At 43.3% G+C, this 19476-nt stretch overlaps 1 protein-coding gene across 1 annotated transcript in view; it reads right to left on the bottom strand.

Moving 5' to 3' along the window:
- Nucleotides 1-5281: 5281 nt before the first annotated feature.
- The window catches only part of LOC111146129 (MINDY family member 4B), a 35139-nt gene continuing 20944 nt past the window's right edge, over nt 5282-19476 (bottom strand). Inside the window, exons 8-11 of the mRNA XM_022501539.1 lie at nt 19205-19277; nt 18438-18599; nt 7717-7897; nt 5282-5424 (exon numbers count right to left, since the gene is read on the bottom strand). Of these exons, the coding sequence (XP_022357247.1) occupies nt 5282-5424; nt 7717-7897; nt 18438-18599; nt 19205-19277 (559 nt within the window). The remainder of the gene's footprint in view (nt 5425-7716; nt 7898-18437; nt 18600-19204; nt 19278-19476) is intronic.

The raw sequence follows: 19476 nt of genomic DNA, 5'->3' as shown, positions 1-19476 counted from the left end.
ATGTGAGAATATAACTATCTTCTATTAAGTTGGCCAAGGCTTACAGAAGCGTAAAATAATGACACCCTTTTCACTATTTTTTCCTTTGGAAAATATAGTTGTTTTTCATAAAATACTGTCTTGGGTTAATATGTGATAAGTTTCACCATTGCTATCTTAAATGAATTAATATTTAAATAACTTTTAGTTTTTATTTCTAATAGGACAAGTATTAATTGATACTACTCAGATAAACAAAAGCTCTTTGCGGGGGTCACTGATCATTTATAAAAGCATAGAAGTGTACTGAGATCAAAGAGCTTAAGAACCACTGGTCTAGGGGCAGCAGGCATTTAACACATGAGCTTATAAATAAGCTTGTCATTGTAAATCGTGGCAAATGGTATAAAGATTAGGATGCTAAGAGAAGTGAACCAGGGGAGCTATTGGAAGGAGGGTGACATCAGAGAAGGAACCTCTGAAGAAGTGGTTTCCAGCAGAGATCTGAAGAGCAAGAGTGAAGATCGTTGTGGCCAGAGAGAAGAGTACAGGCAAAGCCCCTGAAGTGGGGGGTGAGTGTGGCTTAGGTGGAGTATGGTGATGAGAAGGAAAATGGCATGAGATGAATCAGGAGCTGAATCCTACAGGCTCTTGTAGATCATGTTAAGATTTTGGTATTTTGTCCTCATTACATGACAATGAATTCATAACAGCAATATGAATTGTTACAATATGGTCAGATTCCAGTATTAGAAAGAGGACTGGTTGCTGTGTTGAAAAAGGACCGGAAGGGGATAAGAGAGAAGTAAGGGGAACACTTGGGTGGCTATTGTAATAGTCCAGCAGAGAGCCAGGGGGTGCCCGTGCCAGGAAGGGGGTGGTGCATGTGGGGCTATTTTGAAGTTAACATTTATAGTTCTTGCTGCCCCCAATGGAGCAGGAGAGAAAGGAAGACCCCTAGGTTAGAATACTTCCGCTCACCATGCTTAGAGATACCAGTTCCAAGTATCACAAAGATTGAATAACCCTTACATCAATTTTATAATTATTTACTGGGGTTTTGTGTGTGTGACTGAATCATCCACGTTCACTTGATAATTAGATTTGATCATGGGATTGAAAAAGTCCCTCTCATAGCACCACCTTGTGGACAGTAGTGAGAAGTTTTCTCATGAGCTTCAGTAACAGAAAAAAGACACAAAGTTCTCGAAGAGACTCACCAGTTGTCAGCCATTCTAAGTCCTTCTGGGAAGGAGATTGGGTATGACTACATTCTACAGAATTAAAGTTGAACTGCTATCCTGAAAGTAACAGTCCGGATTTATTCAGACTTGATCCCCTCTGGTTGACTTTAACATCAAGAGTCATTGACTGAAAATACCTTTTATTTAGGTATCACTGGCCGGCTGCCTCTTGTACCTGTTTGCTCCTTCTCTGCCTCTTTCCCAGGCTCATCACACCTGACTTGACTGCTGACCCTGGAATTCCTCAGGGTTCAGTTGGAGCCCCAGCCCTCTTCTTGTTTCCTACTCTCCTTTAGGCACATTTATTCCAGACCCTCATGCCCCTTCCCATCAAGACTCCCAGATGTAGTTCTCTGGTCCAAGCCTCTTGTTTCCTACTCTCCTTTAGGCACATTTATTCCAGACCCTCATGCTCCTTCCCATCAAGACTCCCAGATGTAGTTCTCTGGTCCAAGCCTCTCCTCTGAGTGCCAGGTCCCCCTTTCTAATCCCCTGTTCCTCCTCTCCACGTGAATGTTCCCTCCAAGACTGAATTTGGGATTTCCTCCTTTCTACATCGGCCATTCTTTTAGTGTTTCCAAATTCAGTGGAGTCCCAAAAACTTCCACCATTTTTCAAATCAGAAACTTGGAAGTCATGCTTGAGTCCTCCCTCCCCCTCCCCTCCCCCCTCTCCCTACCCTTGAGCCTTCCCTCCCCAGCCAATCTCTTGGTCTGGTCTGTTTTACTGATAGGTAGCTCCCGAGTGGCCCACTTTGGTCTGCTTTTATTGCCACTGCTTTTTCTGGCCATCTCTTCCCTGTACCACAGCTATAGTCTCCTAACTTGTCTCTACATCCCCTCCAGGCTCTCTATAGCACGTTCTCCACACTGAGGCATTTTTTTTTCAAAATGCAAATCTTACCAGGTCACTTAAAACCTTCCAAGGTTGTCCTGTGGTCAGTCCTTCCCTCCCCCACCACAAGCTGCTTCCCAGCCACTCTCCACCTTGCCCTCTGCACCTCAGCCCCACTGGCTTCTCTGGTCCCTAAGCACTGCCACCTCAGGGCTCTGCCCCTGCTCATCCCTCTATGACCCTCCTGGTTTTTCTACTTAGCTTCCTACCTCAGCTTAACCATCTGTTTGCAGAGAAACCTTTCCCTGGACTTCCAGGCCTTTATTCTAAGATACTATGCATTGGAAATCCCCTCCCTCTGACAGCTTATCTCAGTTTTCAAGTTTATATTCATTAAAGTGGTGTTCTGATTAATGCCATCTCCTCAGAAGAGCCTAAGCTCCATGAGAGAAGAGGGCCCACGGCTGACTGTGCTCACCATATTTCTCCAGCACCCAGCAGAGCGCCTGGCACATGGGGAATGTTAAAAAAGTTCCCTGAGTAAATGAACGAACAATTGTGTCTCCAAGGCACTGAAAAGGCAATTACAACAGTCAACAGTTTGTGTTACTTATTTGTAAATAAAATCAGGTCCAGGTATGACTGCAGGTTGCACATACCTGGTGAACCCAATGCCAAACCCTGCCAGTGTGGGGGAAGGGACTCTCAGGCTGCCTGCCCCGGGCCAGCTCCCACCTTGTCTTGCCACTGTGGTGAACATGTACTCAAAAAAGTCATACGCGCGTCTTCTCTAAGAACAGACAATAATTTTGAGGGACATAGAGTCCAAGCCAATACTGAGGAGAAAAAAGTATTTGCCATCTCCTCAAGGACATTGTCCCACTATGGATACAGTTAGTTTACATAACTATTCAGAAAAATTACTCACTTCTGTATTCAAGCAAATAACTTTTTCCTGACTGATTAAGAAGCTGACAGGACATGGTGCACCTGGGTGGTGCAGTTGGTTAAGTTTGGTTTTGGCTCAGGCTGTGATCTCAGGGTTGTGAGATCCAGCCCTGCGCTGGGCTCCACGCTCAGCAGGGCGTCTGCTTGAGATTCTCTCTCTCTCCCTCTGGCCCCCACCTTGTGCTCTTTCTCCCTCTCTCTCTAAAATAAATAAATATACCTAAAATTAAAAAGAAGAAGAAGAAGAAGAAGAAGAAGCAGGAGCAGCAGCTGATAGGACAATTGAAGTCATTTTTCTCAAAACACAGAAAGTTCAGAGGTGATCTGATTATCCCAGGACATTTCTAGCTCCTTTTAAATAACATGTTTCCACCTTTCAAAAAAAATTACTGGCTTCCCTGCTAATAAGACACAATAAAAACTCATTTTCCAACATTGACATGAAAAGTGATTAATACCTTTATATATATCAAAATTATTATACCTTTATATATAAAACATAGGTTCTTAATCTTTATTATTTTACTTATTTATAGATTTGTTCCAGGAGTAATTTAAGACAAGTTACAACACATAAAATATGGCAAAGTAACACAAATTATAAATAAATTAGAAATTCAAAGGAAAAATAGGGTAGGGACCAAAAATAGACTCAGAAATGAGGCCAATTAAAAATGCCTTTTGTCAGGATGACAGACCAGTTGTCTACACTACAGTCATCTCAACCTTCTTCCTTCTGCAGAGCCCCGATTTTGTTCTGGTAACAAGTGTCCTGCCCTCAGCCCTAGGAAATGAATCATGATTGACCTAAGAGAGTCATGGATCCCTTGTTGGACCATTCTTGTTGGAAAAGCATGTCCTTATTGAGACATTTTGAGTGAAATCTCTTAATCGTGGCTGGGAACGTTCTCCCTGAAGCACGTGCTGTTGTCTCTCATTGTCCCTACACTTACCAGCAGTCCGCTCCAACAGGCACATTTGGTTAGAAATGACTCGGTATCCATAAAACAAAAAACAGGCCTGCACCTCAGGAAAAGCACCATATTGCTAAGACTAATACCAAATAAAACAAGGGTCAAGAAGGATCTGCGTATTTATCCAATGGCTTTCAAATCCCGCATGAGAACATCAAAGTAATAAAGATACCGTAATCAGCAATCCAAGCCAACTTGGCTTTCTTTTTTGACATAATTTATTATTCACCTTGAAGTTTCATTTTCTACATGCTCCTTAAGTTAAAACATTATTCTTTGAGCCAAATGAAAATGCATTTCACAAATTAATTTGGACAATGGGCTCGGAAAAGGTGTTCTTCGCCATCTAACCTTTGGCTTGTGAATACAGAGCCCTAAGTCTGAGAGTTGGCAGATCAGTGGAGTGGGTTTGGAAAAAGGTCTAAAATGGTTTCCGTGTACTTTTAAAAGAAAGAATAGGTGTCTTACTCTGTGTATTTCTTCAGAAAAAGTGTAGGCATTCAATAGGACTGGGAAAGATTACATTCTAAAAAGGATTGTTTCCCTTTAAACAATGACGTAAGAAGAGAATCTACTTTTATATATAATTTTATTTTACCTAGGAATAAGACTTCTTTCTCAGTTTATCTGTTTGTCTGCCTATGTATTTATATTCAGCTTATAAAGACAAGAAACAAACATAGCACTGGTAGAAGGAATGTCTCCTCCTGTGTGCTCGCCTTGTCTTGAACCCATAAGCCGACGACTATCGTTGCCACACTACCAGGAATAGTCCCTGCCCCAAGCCCAAAGAAGCCCATTTACTATTTTAATGACCAGAACCTGCTAATGTGGGCATGTGAAATGTAACCTTGGAAAGGAATGCTCTCCATACCGGGAAGTCTTTGAGAAGGCTTGAGTTCTTGCCATAACTAAAAATCTGATGATGCATCACTGATGACTTCATCCCCAGATGAAAGCTAGCTGCCTGCGTCCATCATCCTCAGGGAGAATCACACCAAGAAAAGACTGATTGAAAACAACAGTCAAGAAAGACACTTCATTTGCTCTATTGAATAAAAAGGAAGGGATACACTTTGCGGCCCCTGCTGGAAGGGCCTATGTTTCTTCAGCAGCACCAATAACAGCAGCAGAGGGCTTCGCAAAGACCAAAAAAAAGGGGTGGGGTGCAAAAAGAAAAAGTGGCGTTTTTCATTGGGGTTCATGAATGAGGAATGTAGAAGTAAAGGGTCTACCCCCATATGAGCCTTTGTGCCCAGCAGCTCGACACTTCAGAAATCACTGCACATCCTGGCTCTCTCTTTAGAGAAAGGGAGCAGTTCCATGCCAGTTGATGGTGGCTTCGCTCCACTTGGTTCTGATTGCCATCTCCACTGGAGAAAACCGTCTTCTTGGTACATGTTCCTCTTCATGTTGGTTCCTTTCCCAGTGATGGGAGTGAGTATCTGAGTGAGGAACAGCCGCATTTAAAAAAAAAAAAAAGATTTTATTTATTTGTTTGAGAGAGAGAGAGAGAGAGAGAGAGCTGGGGGAGGGACAGAGGGGGAGGGAGAAACAGGCTCCCCGCTGAGCAGGGAGCCGACCTGGGGCTTCATCTCAGGACCTTGGTATCAGAACCTGAGTCAAAGTCAGACGCCTAACTGAGCCACCCAGGCACCCCAAATGGCCAGCATTTAGGCCCTTGCCTGTATACACCATTCCAGAGGAAGCCAGGAAGGAAGAAAAACACGATGGGTGGGCAGGAATTGGGCTCAGTGAACTGTGTTCCTAGAATTGGTTAAGCAGAGGGAGATTCCAGTAGATGGTGTGTAGAAATGCCCTATACAGAACAAGTCTGTGGTAGCATGGGTGCTTGTGTATTTTGAAACATGAATATTGATATATCATGTGATGCACATTCCAGCACCATGATGTGACACATAGAGCCAAGTGTAGGCTACAGGAAGTTATCAGGAAAACCAGGAGGAAGGAGAGCTCATCACTTCTCAATGCATCTAAGAGTACATTTACATTTTTGTGTGAAGGGTGAGGTAGTTTAGTGAGGTGCTCAAGAACAGGGCTCAAGAACCAGCTTTGTCTTAGGTACCCAGGTGGCTCTGTTGGTTAAGCGTCTGCCTTTGGCCCAGGTCATGATCCTGGAGTCGTGGGATCAAGCCCCGCATTGGGCTCCCTGCTCAGGGGGGCATCTGCTTTTACCTCTGCCCCTCATCTTGCTTGTGTTCTCTGTCTCTTTCAAATAAATAAAATCTTTTAAAAAAGAGAGAGAGAGAGAACCAGTTTTGTCTCATATGCCATTTGAGAAGGTACTTAACATCTCTCAGCCTCATTTATTCAGTTAGCAACTGTTTATTGGTTACCTCAGTGTCTTCTATGTGAAAATAGATATCATAGTATCTACCTCATATGATTGCTGGGAGAATTTACTGGGATTATGTGTACAGTTTCCAATACAGTGCCCAGAACAGAATTCTTGCAATGCCTGTGAGTTAATACAAACATGTTTTCTGGGGCACCTGGGTGGCTCTGTTCGTTAACCATCAGACTCAGTTTTGGCTCAGGCCATGATCTCAGGGTCTTGGGATCGAACTCCACATCGGGCTCTGTCCTAAGCTCAGAGTCTGCTTGGGATTCTCTCTCTCCTTCTCCCTCTGCCCCTCCCCCCATGCTTGAGCATGTGCATGCATGCTCTCTTTCTCTCTCTCTCTCTCAAATAAATAAATAAATAAAATCTTTTTAAAAATGATGCTTTCCTCAAAAAGACAGTAAAGTAGGAACAATATTTTAAGGAACATATTGTCAATGTCCCCCTAAATTAAATGGGCTAATATGTATCTTCCATAATTAAAGAAGAATTAAAACTTGCATAGATAAAAGAGTCATTAAGATAATTTTCCAGATTCAGTCATTATCATGAAAAGTTGTTGAACACCAGGCCTGTGATGCTAAAGGCCAAGTCAAACATCGAGCCTCCACCGGTAGGACCAAGATACCCATGACAGATGCCCAGTCTCATCGTGTTTATTCCCTTGTCCAAAAGGCCAGGACTCAAAGACATTACAAGTTTAGAGACAGTTAAAGTTTAGCTTTTTTTCCTTATGGGTTTAAATGAATATGGTTGTAACTGAAATAAAATGACCTGTGTGGTTGTCTGCTTCTCCCAGTGGACCGGAACCTCTTACATTTTGCTGGGACTATGCCTTGTTATCATGGCTTTCGCAGCCGTCTAGCTCAGTGCCTGGCCCTTAGCAGGCCCTCTAATATCTGAAGAGAAATGCACTCTCAGTTTGCTGAGTTACGTCACTGAATGGTCATCTGATCAGTTGTAGGATGGAATTGACCATTGGAACACCCCCTGCCCCGGTCCATCCATTCTTCCAGTGCTTCCCCTCAGCACTGGAACTAACTAACGTGCCCGGTGCTCACAGGTAAAAGGTCCTCGAGAGGGCTTTTTGCGGATGGGATTCTTTCTCTTTTGTTGTTTCTCCCACCTAGAAGTTGTTTGTTCCTCAGTGCTACATCTAAACCCGCCGCTCTTATTTAAGGCAGCTGCAGACTGCCCCGGGTGCCCTCCTTGGGTTTAGACCCATGGGACTCGTGCGTGGGTTTCATTTCAGAACTCAAGCCCAAGCGTCTTCCTGCAAGGCGAGCATGGACACCCACACAGCGGCGAAACACCATCACCGCGTCTTTCTGAGCGCCCTAAAGGGGCTCAGCACTTGGGAGTCTGAAATGCTCACCTACTGTGAGATGCACGGGCTTCTTCTGCGGGGGGCGACCACCGTACAGGTACAGATCAAAGCGACGCTCGGCTCTCCAGTCTGATAAGAGCTGCTTGTTTGTGCTGAAAAGAACACCGGGGTTTCCATTGATATTGCACAGCCAAATAGGTAATTTGGGGGTCTTCAGCATGCTGCCCACCTGGAAGGGAAGAGGGAAATGCAGATGAACCTACAGATTTGGCTGCATCACGACAGATGCTGATACGTCATCGTAATCAAAAAGCAGCTCAGACGCTTCTCGTTGCAGGTGCAGGTGCGTGGGGCACTCTGCGTGCGGTGAGGTCTGAAGCGAAGGCTTTGTGGTGAGCGAGTTTACATGTGCGAGTGCTGTGGTGTCACCGGGATGCTGCAGAGTGGGCACAGCCTCATGGGGGACATGGAGGCACCCCACATTTGGAGTTGGGCTTGGAAGTTAAGTAAAGAATAATAGATAAACTGAAGGCTGGAATAAGAGAACTTCAACTTGTCTTCATCATTGACTGGTATATTTACTCCTGTGCCCAAGATAGGACAGTACTTCATTCAGGAGGTGGTCAGACTTCTGGAAATGCCATTTAGAATATTTAGAGAATATTTAGAATATAGAAATGGAGAATATTTTGAATGGAGGAAAGAGCTTCCAGGAAGTGAGGGGAAACACAGACATACATATAAACATTCATGCGTAGACACACATACCTGCATGTTAACACGCACATCAGATGTGAAGATGTACCAAGAGCTGAGCGTCCTAGGTTAGCATTACAATAATAATATTAAATTTGCACCTTTAACTAGTTTATCTAGCTTTTGCAGGCAACTATCAGTTCGGCCTTGAATTCTCATAGCTAGTGAATTAGACAGACAAGAGTACCACTCTGAGAGGCACCTTCTGTAGCCCCAAGAACCTGATATTAAAGTGCATTTCCATGTATGATAGCTACCATTTTGTTTAAAGAGACAAGAAAGCACATATTTCTTAAAAGATTGTCATCAAAACTTGTTAATGTTAAAAACTACTTTTTTCTATGTAAAGAAATAATTATGAACTTACACAGGCAACAACAACATTTTCATGTGATACCAGGGAGGGCTGTTGGACCCTCAGCCTTGGCGTGTTTGCCTGTAGCCGAAGGGTCCGATTCTGCTTCTTTTCTCCGCTTAGTCCTTTTTAGAGTTGTCCTGTATGTTCAGGAACAAATTCTGTTTTATGGAAAATCCAGCTTTGAAAAATTATCACATTTCATAAACCCACGTATTAAAGGCTAATAACTTGACATTTGGATTTTTCAATAGTTCTATTCAAATCTCTTCATTTTGCTTTAGTTTAAATTCTTCAGTTGTGGGTGAGGGGGTGACTCGGAAATGCTTTTGTCTTTAAGATTTTCACTTTTCAGCTACCATAGGAAAAATGTATCGCTGTATTTAAAAGGCACAAACTCTGTTTTAGTTAGTAGTTTAAAAAAGCAGTCCAAGCCTAGTGCCTTAATTTGGACATGTTCATAGTGGTTGCAGGATTTGCTTATCTACTCACACGAGAATTAGCCCCTCTGCGCTGAGTATAATATGAGCATCTCACATACCAAACGGGCAAGTCGCCACTGGCTACGTCGGAAATAAAACACAGAGGATGTGCCATGGAAGCCAACGAATGTGTTTACATTCCAAGAATCCACCCACAAGTTCCAAATAACATTGTAACCATTCATTAGTTATAAAACAAGCACTTTCTTTTTTATGCCTTCTTGCTTGGCACCTTTGTGTACTCAGGTTAGTTGTAACCAAAATAAGATCTGCAGGACATGGAATTATTAAAGTTGGAAAAACTTGGATAAACTAATGAGGAAATTTAGGGCTGTTTGCAAGAAAATGTCACTTCTTTTGCAACCCAAAAGAATTGAATTTGGGCTGATTTTCCACCAATGAAATCCCCTGTAAATTACATCTGGGTGGATGGAATAGAATACAGACATGTATGATATTGTTTCTCAGAGTTTTTATAATATAGGCAAAATTCAGCCGGCACTTGGGTAACTCTCTGGGAGGTGCTGACACCACACTGTTGTTACTTTTGGCAACAATGCAATAGTTTTCTCTTCTGAACCCAAAGCTATTCAAGATTTTATTAGAGTTGGAGGAACATGTAGCAGTTATAATACAACAATCTCCCACACCCAAAGTAACCATACAGAGACTGCACACTGGGCAGGCAGAACCTCGCCTGCCTTCAGAGATTCTAGTAGAAAAGAAAATGGCATGCATGACTGCCAGGGTAGTTTGACTACCTACTCTAAGAGGCAAGCCTTAAGATTACAGTTGAGAATACACCTGGTTTAAAGTGAGCCGGGAAAAAAAATGAAGCCCCTCCCACCTGAATGCAGCCAAACGTTATCTCCCCTTCTTTTCTTAGTAGACCCCATCATGCATTTGACTGGAACTTCCAGTTAAGACTTTGTATTGCTTTTGGGTAGACAGTGCATCAGCTAACCTCCACCCCCAAAAGCCACATTCTAAATATGTTTTATTGGTGAAATTCCGCCAATGCAGAATTTGTGTGTGTCGCCTTGCGTTGCCATGGTAAAAAAGGAAATTAACTGGTGATACAGTAGTGCTATAAATAAAATACCTTTCTCCTTAAGTTCACTCATTGTGTAATAAGGCCAGTGTTCCATGCAGCAATCCTCTCATGACATGTATCCTTAAAAGATACAGCCAGTGTAAAACTCTAAGTACAGGACGAAGGATGGGCAAATTCTAAACACCACAGGGCAAGGATTGAATCCATGTAATTCTTTTCTTTCTTTTTTTTTTTGGCCATCTAGAACAATGGCGCTTAGAATGTTTGCATAATGAGCTTAATACTGCAAGTCCCAAGGGCCCAGTTTGGTAATGGGAGTGGGAGAAAGGTGTTGGAGATTTGTGCTTTCTTCCCTGATTCCTGGTGATGATTCGCGAGCGTGACTGTAGAGGGTCTGGCTCTCCTCTCTGCACCTGGAGCACAGAGTGGCTGTAACTCCCCTGGATGAGTTTGCAGGTATGTTGTCTTGTTGGCCCGGTAGCTACCTAAGCAACTGGGGGGGGGGGGGATTGCCGGCAGGAGCGCCGTGGGCGGAGCTTCACAGGGTACTTTTCTGGTTGGATTTCTTCCTACTGGTCTCTTGCAAGGGAATTTAAAGAGGGAAGAGGGTATGGCCGGGATGATGGTGTGCTCTGTCAGGGCTGCCGGGGGAGTCGTTTCAGCAAGACCTAAATGACTTCAGTCCCTTCTAAAAATCAGAGCTGATTTTTCTTCTCCATGGCAGGTGCGAAGATAATGTGAACCTCCCAAGGCTTTCCAGATGGTGTTAGACTCAAACTGCTTTATGTTCTCACTTAGGTATTGGAACCTCACACTCAAACCTGTACCTTCAAATAGAAAAGTGACGGGAGGCTTCAAAATAGTGCCTCAGCTTGTGGGTAGCTGGCTGTGTTCCGCGGGAACTGTCAGTCTGGTGGGCTCTGGGGGGCTTGCCGTGGCATCTAATGAGAACTCCATTTTTTTTTTTTTTAAATCTCACCCACTGGGCTGTGACATTGCGATTGAAAGACATGTGTTTTTGCAGTCTCTGCAATTTTATCCCAGAGTAAGAAGAGATTTACTTTAGGAAGACAGATGTAGCATCATAAGATGGATTTCACTTGGACAGCGGGATCTTTTAGCATGTTGGGGTTTTTTTTTGAACTCCGAAACCTTTCTTATATTCGATTTTTCTTATCAGTAGATACATGTAATCTTCAGATTTGCAGCCTCACCCCAGGCAGGAGCTGCTATATACCCATACAGCACCCAAGTATCCGTTTGGCACGTTCAGGAGTCCTGGGTGGAGGAGTTACCCTGCTCAGATCAAAAAGGAAGGGGTTTGACCATGGGGGTCTTCGATCCAGTGATACAGAGAGCACTGTTCTGGAACCCCATCTAGGTCCTTCTGAGCAGACTTCTGCTGTGTAAGGTATTTCAGTTCTACGATAGAATACTCTGAAGTATGAGGCTTCAGATACGTTGAGGTCACGTGCATCTTCTGTTAGCGCCTCTCAGTGCCACCAAGCGTGTCCTTCGGTAGTATACCTGACAGACACGGTCTGACAAACCAGCAGGTGAAGGGAGGCAGATACTTTTCAGAGGGTGTGCCCCAAGTACGTGTTGTTCATAGTTACCTACAACTCACAAGGGTTTTCACCTAAAAGTCAACGTATAAATTTCTAGCTTCTGGAGTCATGCGTTCTAAAACCTGGCCAAGGTATTGCCACCATCTAAATGTTAGAGTCTAGGGTGCCTGCGGGGCTCAGTTGCTTGAGCATCCAACTCTTGATTCTGGCCTGGGTCACGATCTCAGGGTGCTGGGATCAAGCCCCGCTTTGGGCTCTGAGTTTGGTGGGGAATCTGATGGAGGATTCTCTTTCCTTCTGCCCCTCCCCTGCCCGCACAAGTGTTCTTTCACTCTCTCTCTCTCAAATAAAAATAAATAAATCTTTTAAAAAAATTAATATTAGAGGGGTGACTGAGTGGGTTCAGCATCTGCATTCGGCTCAGGTCATGATCCCAGGGTCCTGGGATCGAGTCCCACATTGGGCTCCTTGTTCAGTGAGGAACCTGCTTCACCTTCTCCCTCTGCCTTCCCTGCCACCCCCACTCATGCTTGTTCGCTCGCTCTCTCAAATAAATAAATTAAATCTTTAAAAATAAATAAATAAATAAGTGTATATTAGAATCTAACATCAGTGTACTTACAACAGATTATAGATGACATGATACAAATCTGTATCTATATGTAAATATGAAGATATGATAGATTATAAAAGCACTCATGATAGAGTATAATCCAAAAACTGGCATTTTGTATTGATGACTTTACTAGAAGACAAGAAAGATGGTAATAACAGACAGCACAACCCAGTGGGCAGGGCCTGGGCTCTGATGTGGGTGGAGCAGGCATCCTAACCCTGGCTCTGACACCTCACTGGGGGCCAAGGGCAAGTGCCTACACCTTGCTCTGTCTGGGTTTTCTCAGGTCTAAAATCAATGGTCAAACCACAGTCACTGGACTGAAACTAAGACTTCCACCTTTGAGTGGAAGCAGAGATTAGATGAAATAAAGAATCCTTGAGAACGAATGGCTGAGAGAGAGCCTAGCACACAGGGTGTGCTCTGTACAAGAGGCTGTTAGCACTACAATGAACAAATAAGCTTCATATAGACTTCCTTTAATCACCATCTCCAGGGATAGTGAAAAATATATCTAAAATTATATATATATATAAAACATAATTATAGATATGAGTATTTGAGTAATATAGATGAGTTATGGATTGCTTTTTATCCCCAGATAATGAGCAGGTATAGGAAGAATAAAAAAGTCCCTTCCAATAAAACTTTATATGTATACATGTATGTGTCTATTCATATAGCTCAGCAGTTCACGTAAGAAAACTAGCCGCCAGCCAGCATTTGCTCTTTAATACATTTGTTCTGAAACCAAACTCCAAGTGCATGACAGAGACAACATAATAAATATACTCGGGGTTTTAAGCCATTAGTGTACAATTGCAGGCAATTTTCACTGAGGGCAAGACTCATAGGAGTCTCCCTGGAGAGGGAACACAGCGTCCAAGAAGGAAGGCTGAAAAGTCACATGAGTCCCTTTTTGAAAGGACAGGAGCATGGTAGATATGACTTCTATGTAGATTTTAAAGTGAACACGAGCAGTTTCCGTGCTGTGCCCTACTTCTGATTTATGAGCGAGCATTTACACGTTGGTCCTGTTGTCTGGTCCATTTTGCCACATTAATCACTTTCTCAGTAGGAAAGCTCTTACTTGTTACCTCATGCCTTGGCCTTTTGGCTTACTTTAAGGTCCCGACAAACATCCGCTTTATTACTGGAGGGTACTTTAGGCTCTGCAGGTAATTTTCTGTGAAGCATGATTTAGCAGCTCTACTGGGCTGAGCTGACTTGTGTAGAAAGAAATGTGCTCCAGAGAAAATGGTAGTGCTGGATCTCTGTGAATTCTTGACTCTTTGAGGCATGCGCTCTCTTTCTCTCAGTCTCTCGCTCTCTCTCTCCCTTTCTGTGGCATCTCCTTTGACATGGTCCCTTTTCTCAGAGCCACTTAGTAGCTCTTTAGCAGACACCTACTTAACTTTAATTTAGGATAAGGTCGGAGACGGGTCCCTAAAGCCTTGCAGGTGTTTACTGGAGCAGAAGGCTGTCACCGCTTGAAAGAAGATAGTCGTTCCTGTGATGTTAGTTGCAATAGCTAGTTTTCCAATTCTGCATACGTGGATTTAATCAGTTAGGTCTAAGGAGAGTTTTTGCCCTTCCTTTAAAGCATTAGCTTGACCAAGGCAATTCTGTCCCCCCAGAGAATGTTTGGTAGGGTCTGGAGACATTGTTGGTTGTCACATCGAGGGGCGGAGCTAGAGGCATCTAGGGGGTAGAGGCCAGGAATTCTGCTAGACACCCCACAATGCACAGGAGAGCTCCCACCACAAGCACATTCTCCAGTCTGAAATGTCAGTCATGCTGAGGTTGAGCAGTCCTGATCTAGAACAGAAGTTTCTAAACCTGGCTGCCCATAAGAATCTCTTGTGAGCTTTAAAATCCTAATGCTCAGATGCCCTCTAGAGCAAATAGAATAGGGTCATTGGCTAGGACTGGCTATGCAATTGTAGCCCAGTGCAAAATGAAAACATGGAGACCCTCATTCAAAAATTAGTAAGAATTTAAAGGGATGACAGGAGAGCATTATACTGAGGGCAGGGTCTTCTGAGTGTGGGGCCCTGTGTGCCCACTCTATTCCTTCACACATGAAGCTGATGGTGTTCTGGGGGATGACCTGGTCATTGGTAGTTTTAAAAGCTCTCAAAGTGGGCCAATGACTTTAACAGACCCCTTGTGAAACGAAATATACAGATCACAAATGTGCATATGCAAAGATGTTCCACATCCCATATTATCCGGAAAATGAGAATGAAAACAGCAATGAGATACCATGATACCCCTCTGAGAATGGCCAAAATCCAGAACACTGACAACACCAAATGCTGGTGAAGATGTGCAGTGAGGAAGCCTCACTCGGTGCTGGTGGGAATGCAAGAATGAAGAGCCACCATGGAAGACAGCTGGGCAGTTTCTTATGAAACTAAACACTCGGGGTGCCTGGGTGGCTCAGTGGGTTAAGCCTCTGCCTTTGGCTCAGGTCATGATCTCAGGGTCCTGGGATTGAGCCCTGCATCGGGCTCTCTGCTCAGCAGGGAGTCTGCTTCCCCCTCTCTCTCTGCCTGCCTCTCTGCCTACTTGTGATCTCTCTCTGTGTGTCAGATAAATAAATAAAATCTTAAAAAAAAAATTAAAAACCAAAACCAAAACCAAAAAACCCTGAACACTTTTGTCATATATCCAGTAGTCATGCTCCCTGGTATCTGTCTAAAGATGGTAAAACACTACATCCACATAAAAACCTGCACACAGATGTTTATAGCAGCTTAATTCATATTTGCCAAAACCTGGAATCAACCAAGATGACTTTTGTAGGTGAATGGAAAAATACACCTTGGTACATCAATGGAGTATTACTTAGGTAATGGAATATTATTCAGCACTCTAAAGAAATGAGCAATTGAGCTGTGAAAAGACAGGGAAGAACCTTGAACTTATATATTACTAAGTGAAAGAAGCCAGTGTGAAAAGGCTACGTACTCTATCATTCCACCATGTGACATTTTGAAAAAGGTAGAACCATAGATGATGGTAGAAAGATGAGTTGTTGCTTCGGATTGGGGGAGGGAGGGATGAGGAGAGCATGGAGGATTTTAGGTCAGTGCCACTACTCTGTATCATGCTATAATGGTGGACACATGTCATTATACATTTGTCCAAATCCATACGGTATACAACACCGAGATGGTAATGTAAACTGTGGACTTTGGATAATCACAATGTGTCACCATAGGCTCACCAACGTAACATACATGCCAATTCCAGTGGGGGATGTTGATAATGGGGGAGGCTATTGTGTGGGGGCAGGGAATATATGGGAAATCTCTGTAACTTACACTTAATTTTGTTGAGGAAAGAAAACTGCTCTAAAATATAAGTTGATTAGAAAACCAAACTCTCCAGGTGATTTCAGTGCGCAGCCAGTGCAGAGCACTGTTCTCCATCATTTACTGCCTAGATCCTTCCCCAGACGGTCAGTGTGTATGTAAGTACTGGCCCATGTGTGACTCATCTTTGTATCTGGACACAGAGCCTTACAATTAGGAGATAATCAATGAACATGGCCTTTATCATCCATTATAAGCTTATATGTGTCCAGGTCACTCTGTTTTCCCACAGGCTTTGGCATTCATGATCTAGTTTGCTCTTCACATCTGTCACGTGGTTGCAGAACAGGTGTTAGGACATGAGCCTGAGATGAGGAAACCACTGTAGAGAGGGTGAATGATCGGCCCAAGTCACACCCCACGAGGGGCAGCAGGACAGAACCTCCAGGTTTTCAGGTCAGGGCCACGTCCTGCATGTTACGGTAGGTACCCCCTCACTTATATTCCGGGTTTCCAAAGCACGGCGCAAGTGCCACTTGGCGGCCTGTGGCAGGAAGCCAGTAGCCCAGGGGTAAGCTTTAAAACAAAATCTGTATATTTACTTCTTTGAAGCATTAGGGGGGAAAAAATAATGAGCACGTCAAGTCCGTGGCTTGTATTACTGCTGCAGAAATGGTTATATTCAAATTTTTAAAGTGAGTTGATTTAAAGAAAAAATATTAAATAATAGCAGAGTGTGCAGCAGGTGTGGAGCTGTGACAAAGCCGCGAATTACCTACGTGGATGACTGAAATGCGAGAAATGTTGCTTTAAATCTCAGTAGTTTTTAATGAGAATAGAGTGAAATCGTGTGAAAGAGCTTTGTATTCATAGACAAAGCAGTCAAATTACAACTGTTGCCTTTGTGACCCCTGCTCCTTGAAACTTGCCCCTCCTGTGTTTGGCCATTTTTCTCCAAACTAAGTCTTGGCCTGTTACTGGGCTGGGAGAGGTGAGGAGTGCTTGGCCGTGACTGCCAAGTGACTGCGTGTGGTTGAAAAAAAAAAAAGAGAGAAAAATAGGTAAAGTGAAATCTATAGTTCTCTTCTTTGTGGCTTAGTTTTCCTGTTTATTCTAGATCTATCAAATCCTAAAATGAGTTCCCAGATTATCTAAAACCAAGTGATTAGGAATTTTATAACAATAACAAATCCCTTCTCTGTCCGGGGTATATTCCAAGTATATAGACCTGTGCCGTGGAACTCTTTGCATCCTTTAAATATGCCGAAGGATGTACATTCGTTGGCACATACAGATATCTGTGTTAAATGATAGAAATCAGGTTTCCGTAGAGTAAGCATAGGATATATTTATATAAGAAAGAAAAAGAAAAGGAAGCATTGCTGAAATGATTGACCCCCCTGGGTGATGGGAATGGGTTCATTTTTTTAACTTGTAACTTCTCTGTCGCTTTTCGTTTTTCTGTGAGGGGCCTAGATTCCAAACTCAAGGAATAATAAGCAAATTTTGAACATGCTTGTATGCAAAATGTACTTAATTCTGCTATGGTCAAGCTCTACTTCTCTGGTGCCCTCAGCTACATGGTTTGTAGGTATAACGGGATGCAGATTTCATGAATAAGGCATTGTGGCTGAAGCCAACAGCCGGAGGGGAGACAAGTGAAGCTCTGGGTATAAAGGGATCTTTTAAAGCCTGAAGTCTTGTGCACGAAAAGGATTTTGAGCTGAACTGGGAGGGTGAAGGACAGGACAGGCACTGAGCAGCAAGGCTCTCTTTTGGTGCTGGTGGCTGGGAGAGGTCGGGGCAGGTGAAGGGCTTGGGGGGAGGGGGTGATTCCTATTGAATTACATCCCAGCTAATTTCCTGGCCACTCCAGAGAAGCTTGGCTTTTCCCTGAACCCACCTTGCCCTCCCTGGGTTTTAGGATGGAGATCTTTGTGAAAATATCACAGAAGCATCTTTGATTTGCGGTTTGGGGTGGATCTGTTTGCTTTCTCACCCTCTCTCCTGTTTGTTTCTGTGGAATCATATCTTACTTAATTCTCTGATTATTTTTTTCAATGGCCCATTCTACTTTCTGCTTGTTAGAGGTTGTATATCTCCTGGGCTAGAAATCTTTTTGAGAGGAATTTAAGAGGGAGTGGGGCAGAAGGCTTTCTTCCCTAGTGATTTTTTTTTTTTTAACTTTAAGCAATGGATAGAAAATATGTATTCACTTGCATAAACAAAGATTTGGGAAGATAACCATGGGCTACTGAGAATATTGATTTCTGAGAAGGAGGCCTGTAGCTGGATGGGGATAGAGGAGGTTTGCCTTTCATCTGTATATTTCAAATATTTTTTTCCAAAAAAGTTATTTGCCTGTTACTTATATTACTTGTACTCTAGATAAAAATGCATACAATAAAATATGAAGCAAGCACAGTAGACTTGGATATTTACATCGAAACTCTGAAAGTCTCTCTGTTTGTATGTGTGTATGTGGTGGGTGGGAGGTAGTCAGGAATATAGTAAAGGAAAATGTTAGCTCAAATTTTCATTGCCTTAATATAGAGACTGTAAAAAATACCAAAACATTGACACTCTGGTTGTGTACTTGAGAATCCAAACACACTCACCTGCGAAAGTCTATCATCCTCTGAGACATCCTTACACCACTGCAAATACCCAACCTCACTTCGGGTCAGGACTCCATGTAGTATTTCCTGCGACTCTCCCCTCTGATAGCCATTGAAGACATTTGGGCTGGCTCTTCCGGTCAGAATCATGTTCAAAACTGCCTAGATGATATAGTTTGCAAATGTTTACATTTTAGGTAGCGACGACAGAAGGACTGAATTTCTTTTTTCTTTTAATAATCACTAAAAAATTTTACCAGTTTTACTTAAAAGAATGAAATGACATATCTAATTAAGGAAAAACACGTCACGGACATTTGGTAGGGTTTAAGCAGAACTTTAGTGACTTTGTTTCTTCAGCCATACCCCAGAGATCCTCACGCGCCCCACTCGGATCTCTTTGCCCTCCTTCCCTTTCCATTTCTTTTAGACTCTGCTTTCCATAGTTGTGATTTAAGAAGCAGTGCATGAAGCTGTTGTTATACTACTTTTCTTTCCATTACTAGGGATTCCTGGTGGGCTTTGTCAAGGTATTTTCTAACAGGTCTGTAGAATCTCAGGGATGTGGGGCTCTCAGAGGTAAACTGGGAAGACCGTGGTGGAAATTGGAAAGTAGACTCTGATAACAAACTCAGGGGAGCATCTTCTTAGTCTTTCAAAGATAACTCGATTACTCATCACTTCAGGAGAGACTATGCTTAATTGGGGGAAAAAAAAAAAAGCCTATTTCAGATTCTACAACAGAAAGGCAAAGCCTCCCAACCTACCTGCCTGCACAGGAAGCTCCCAGCACTCTGTTGTAGCAGATGAGAGGTGGAAGCATCCAGGTCCTTCTGAAGCCTGCAGAATGCGAGGCGCCGTCAGCCTTCGGTCAGAGACAACGACTGCAGCAGCAACCTGCAGCCTCTCCTTCCTCCACCTCCCGGCACAAAGCAGCGGTTGAGTGAGTTTGCCTGGTCGCTGTCCCTCCCGTGTGCCTCGCACCTTCTCGTCTCTCACTGGAAAAGCCTCTGGGATGGAGGCTGCGGAGGTGATGGGG

The sequence above is a fragment of the Enhydra lutris genome, unplaced genomic scaffold (genome assembly GCF_002288905.1).
Source record: "Enhydra lutris kenyoni isolate GAN:26980312 unplaced genomic scaffold, ASM228890v2 scaffoldscaffold2, whole genome shotgun sequence".
NCBI classification, from domain to species: Eukaryota; Metazoa; Chordata; class Mammalia; order Carnivora; family Mustelidae; genus Enhydra; species Enhydra lutris.
This window is presented reverse-complemented; position numbering and strand designations above follow the sequence as displayed.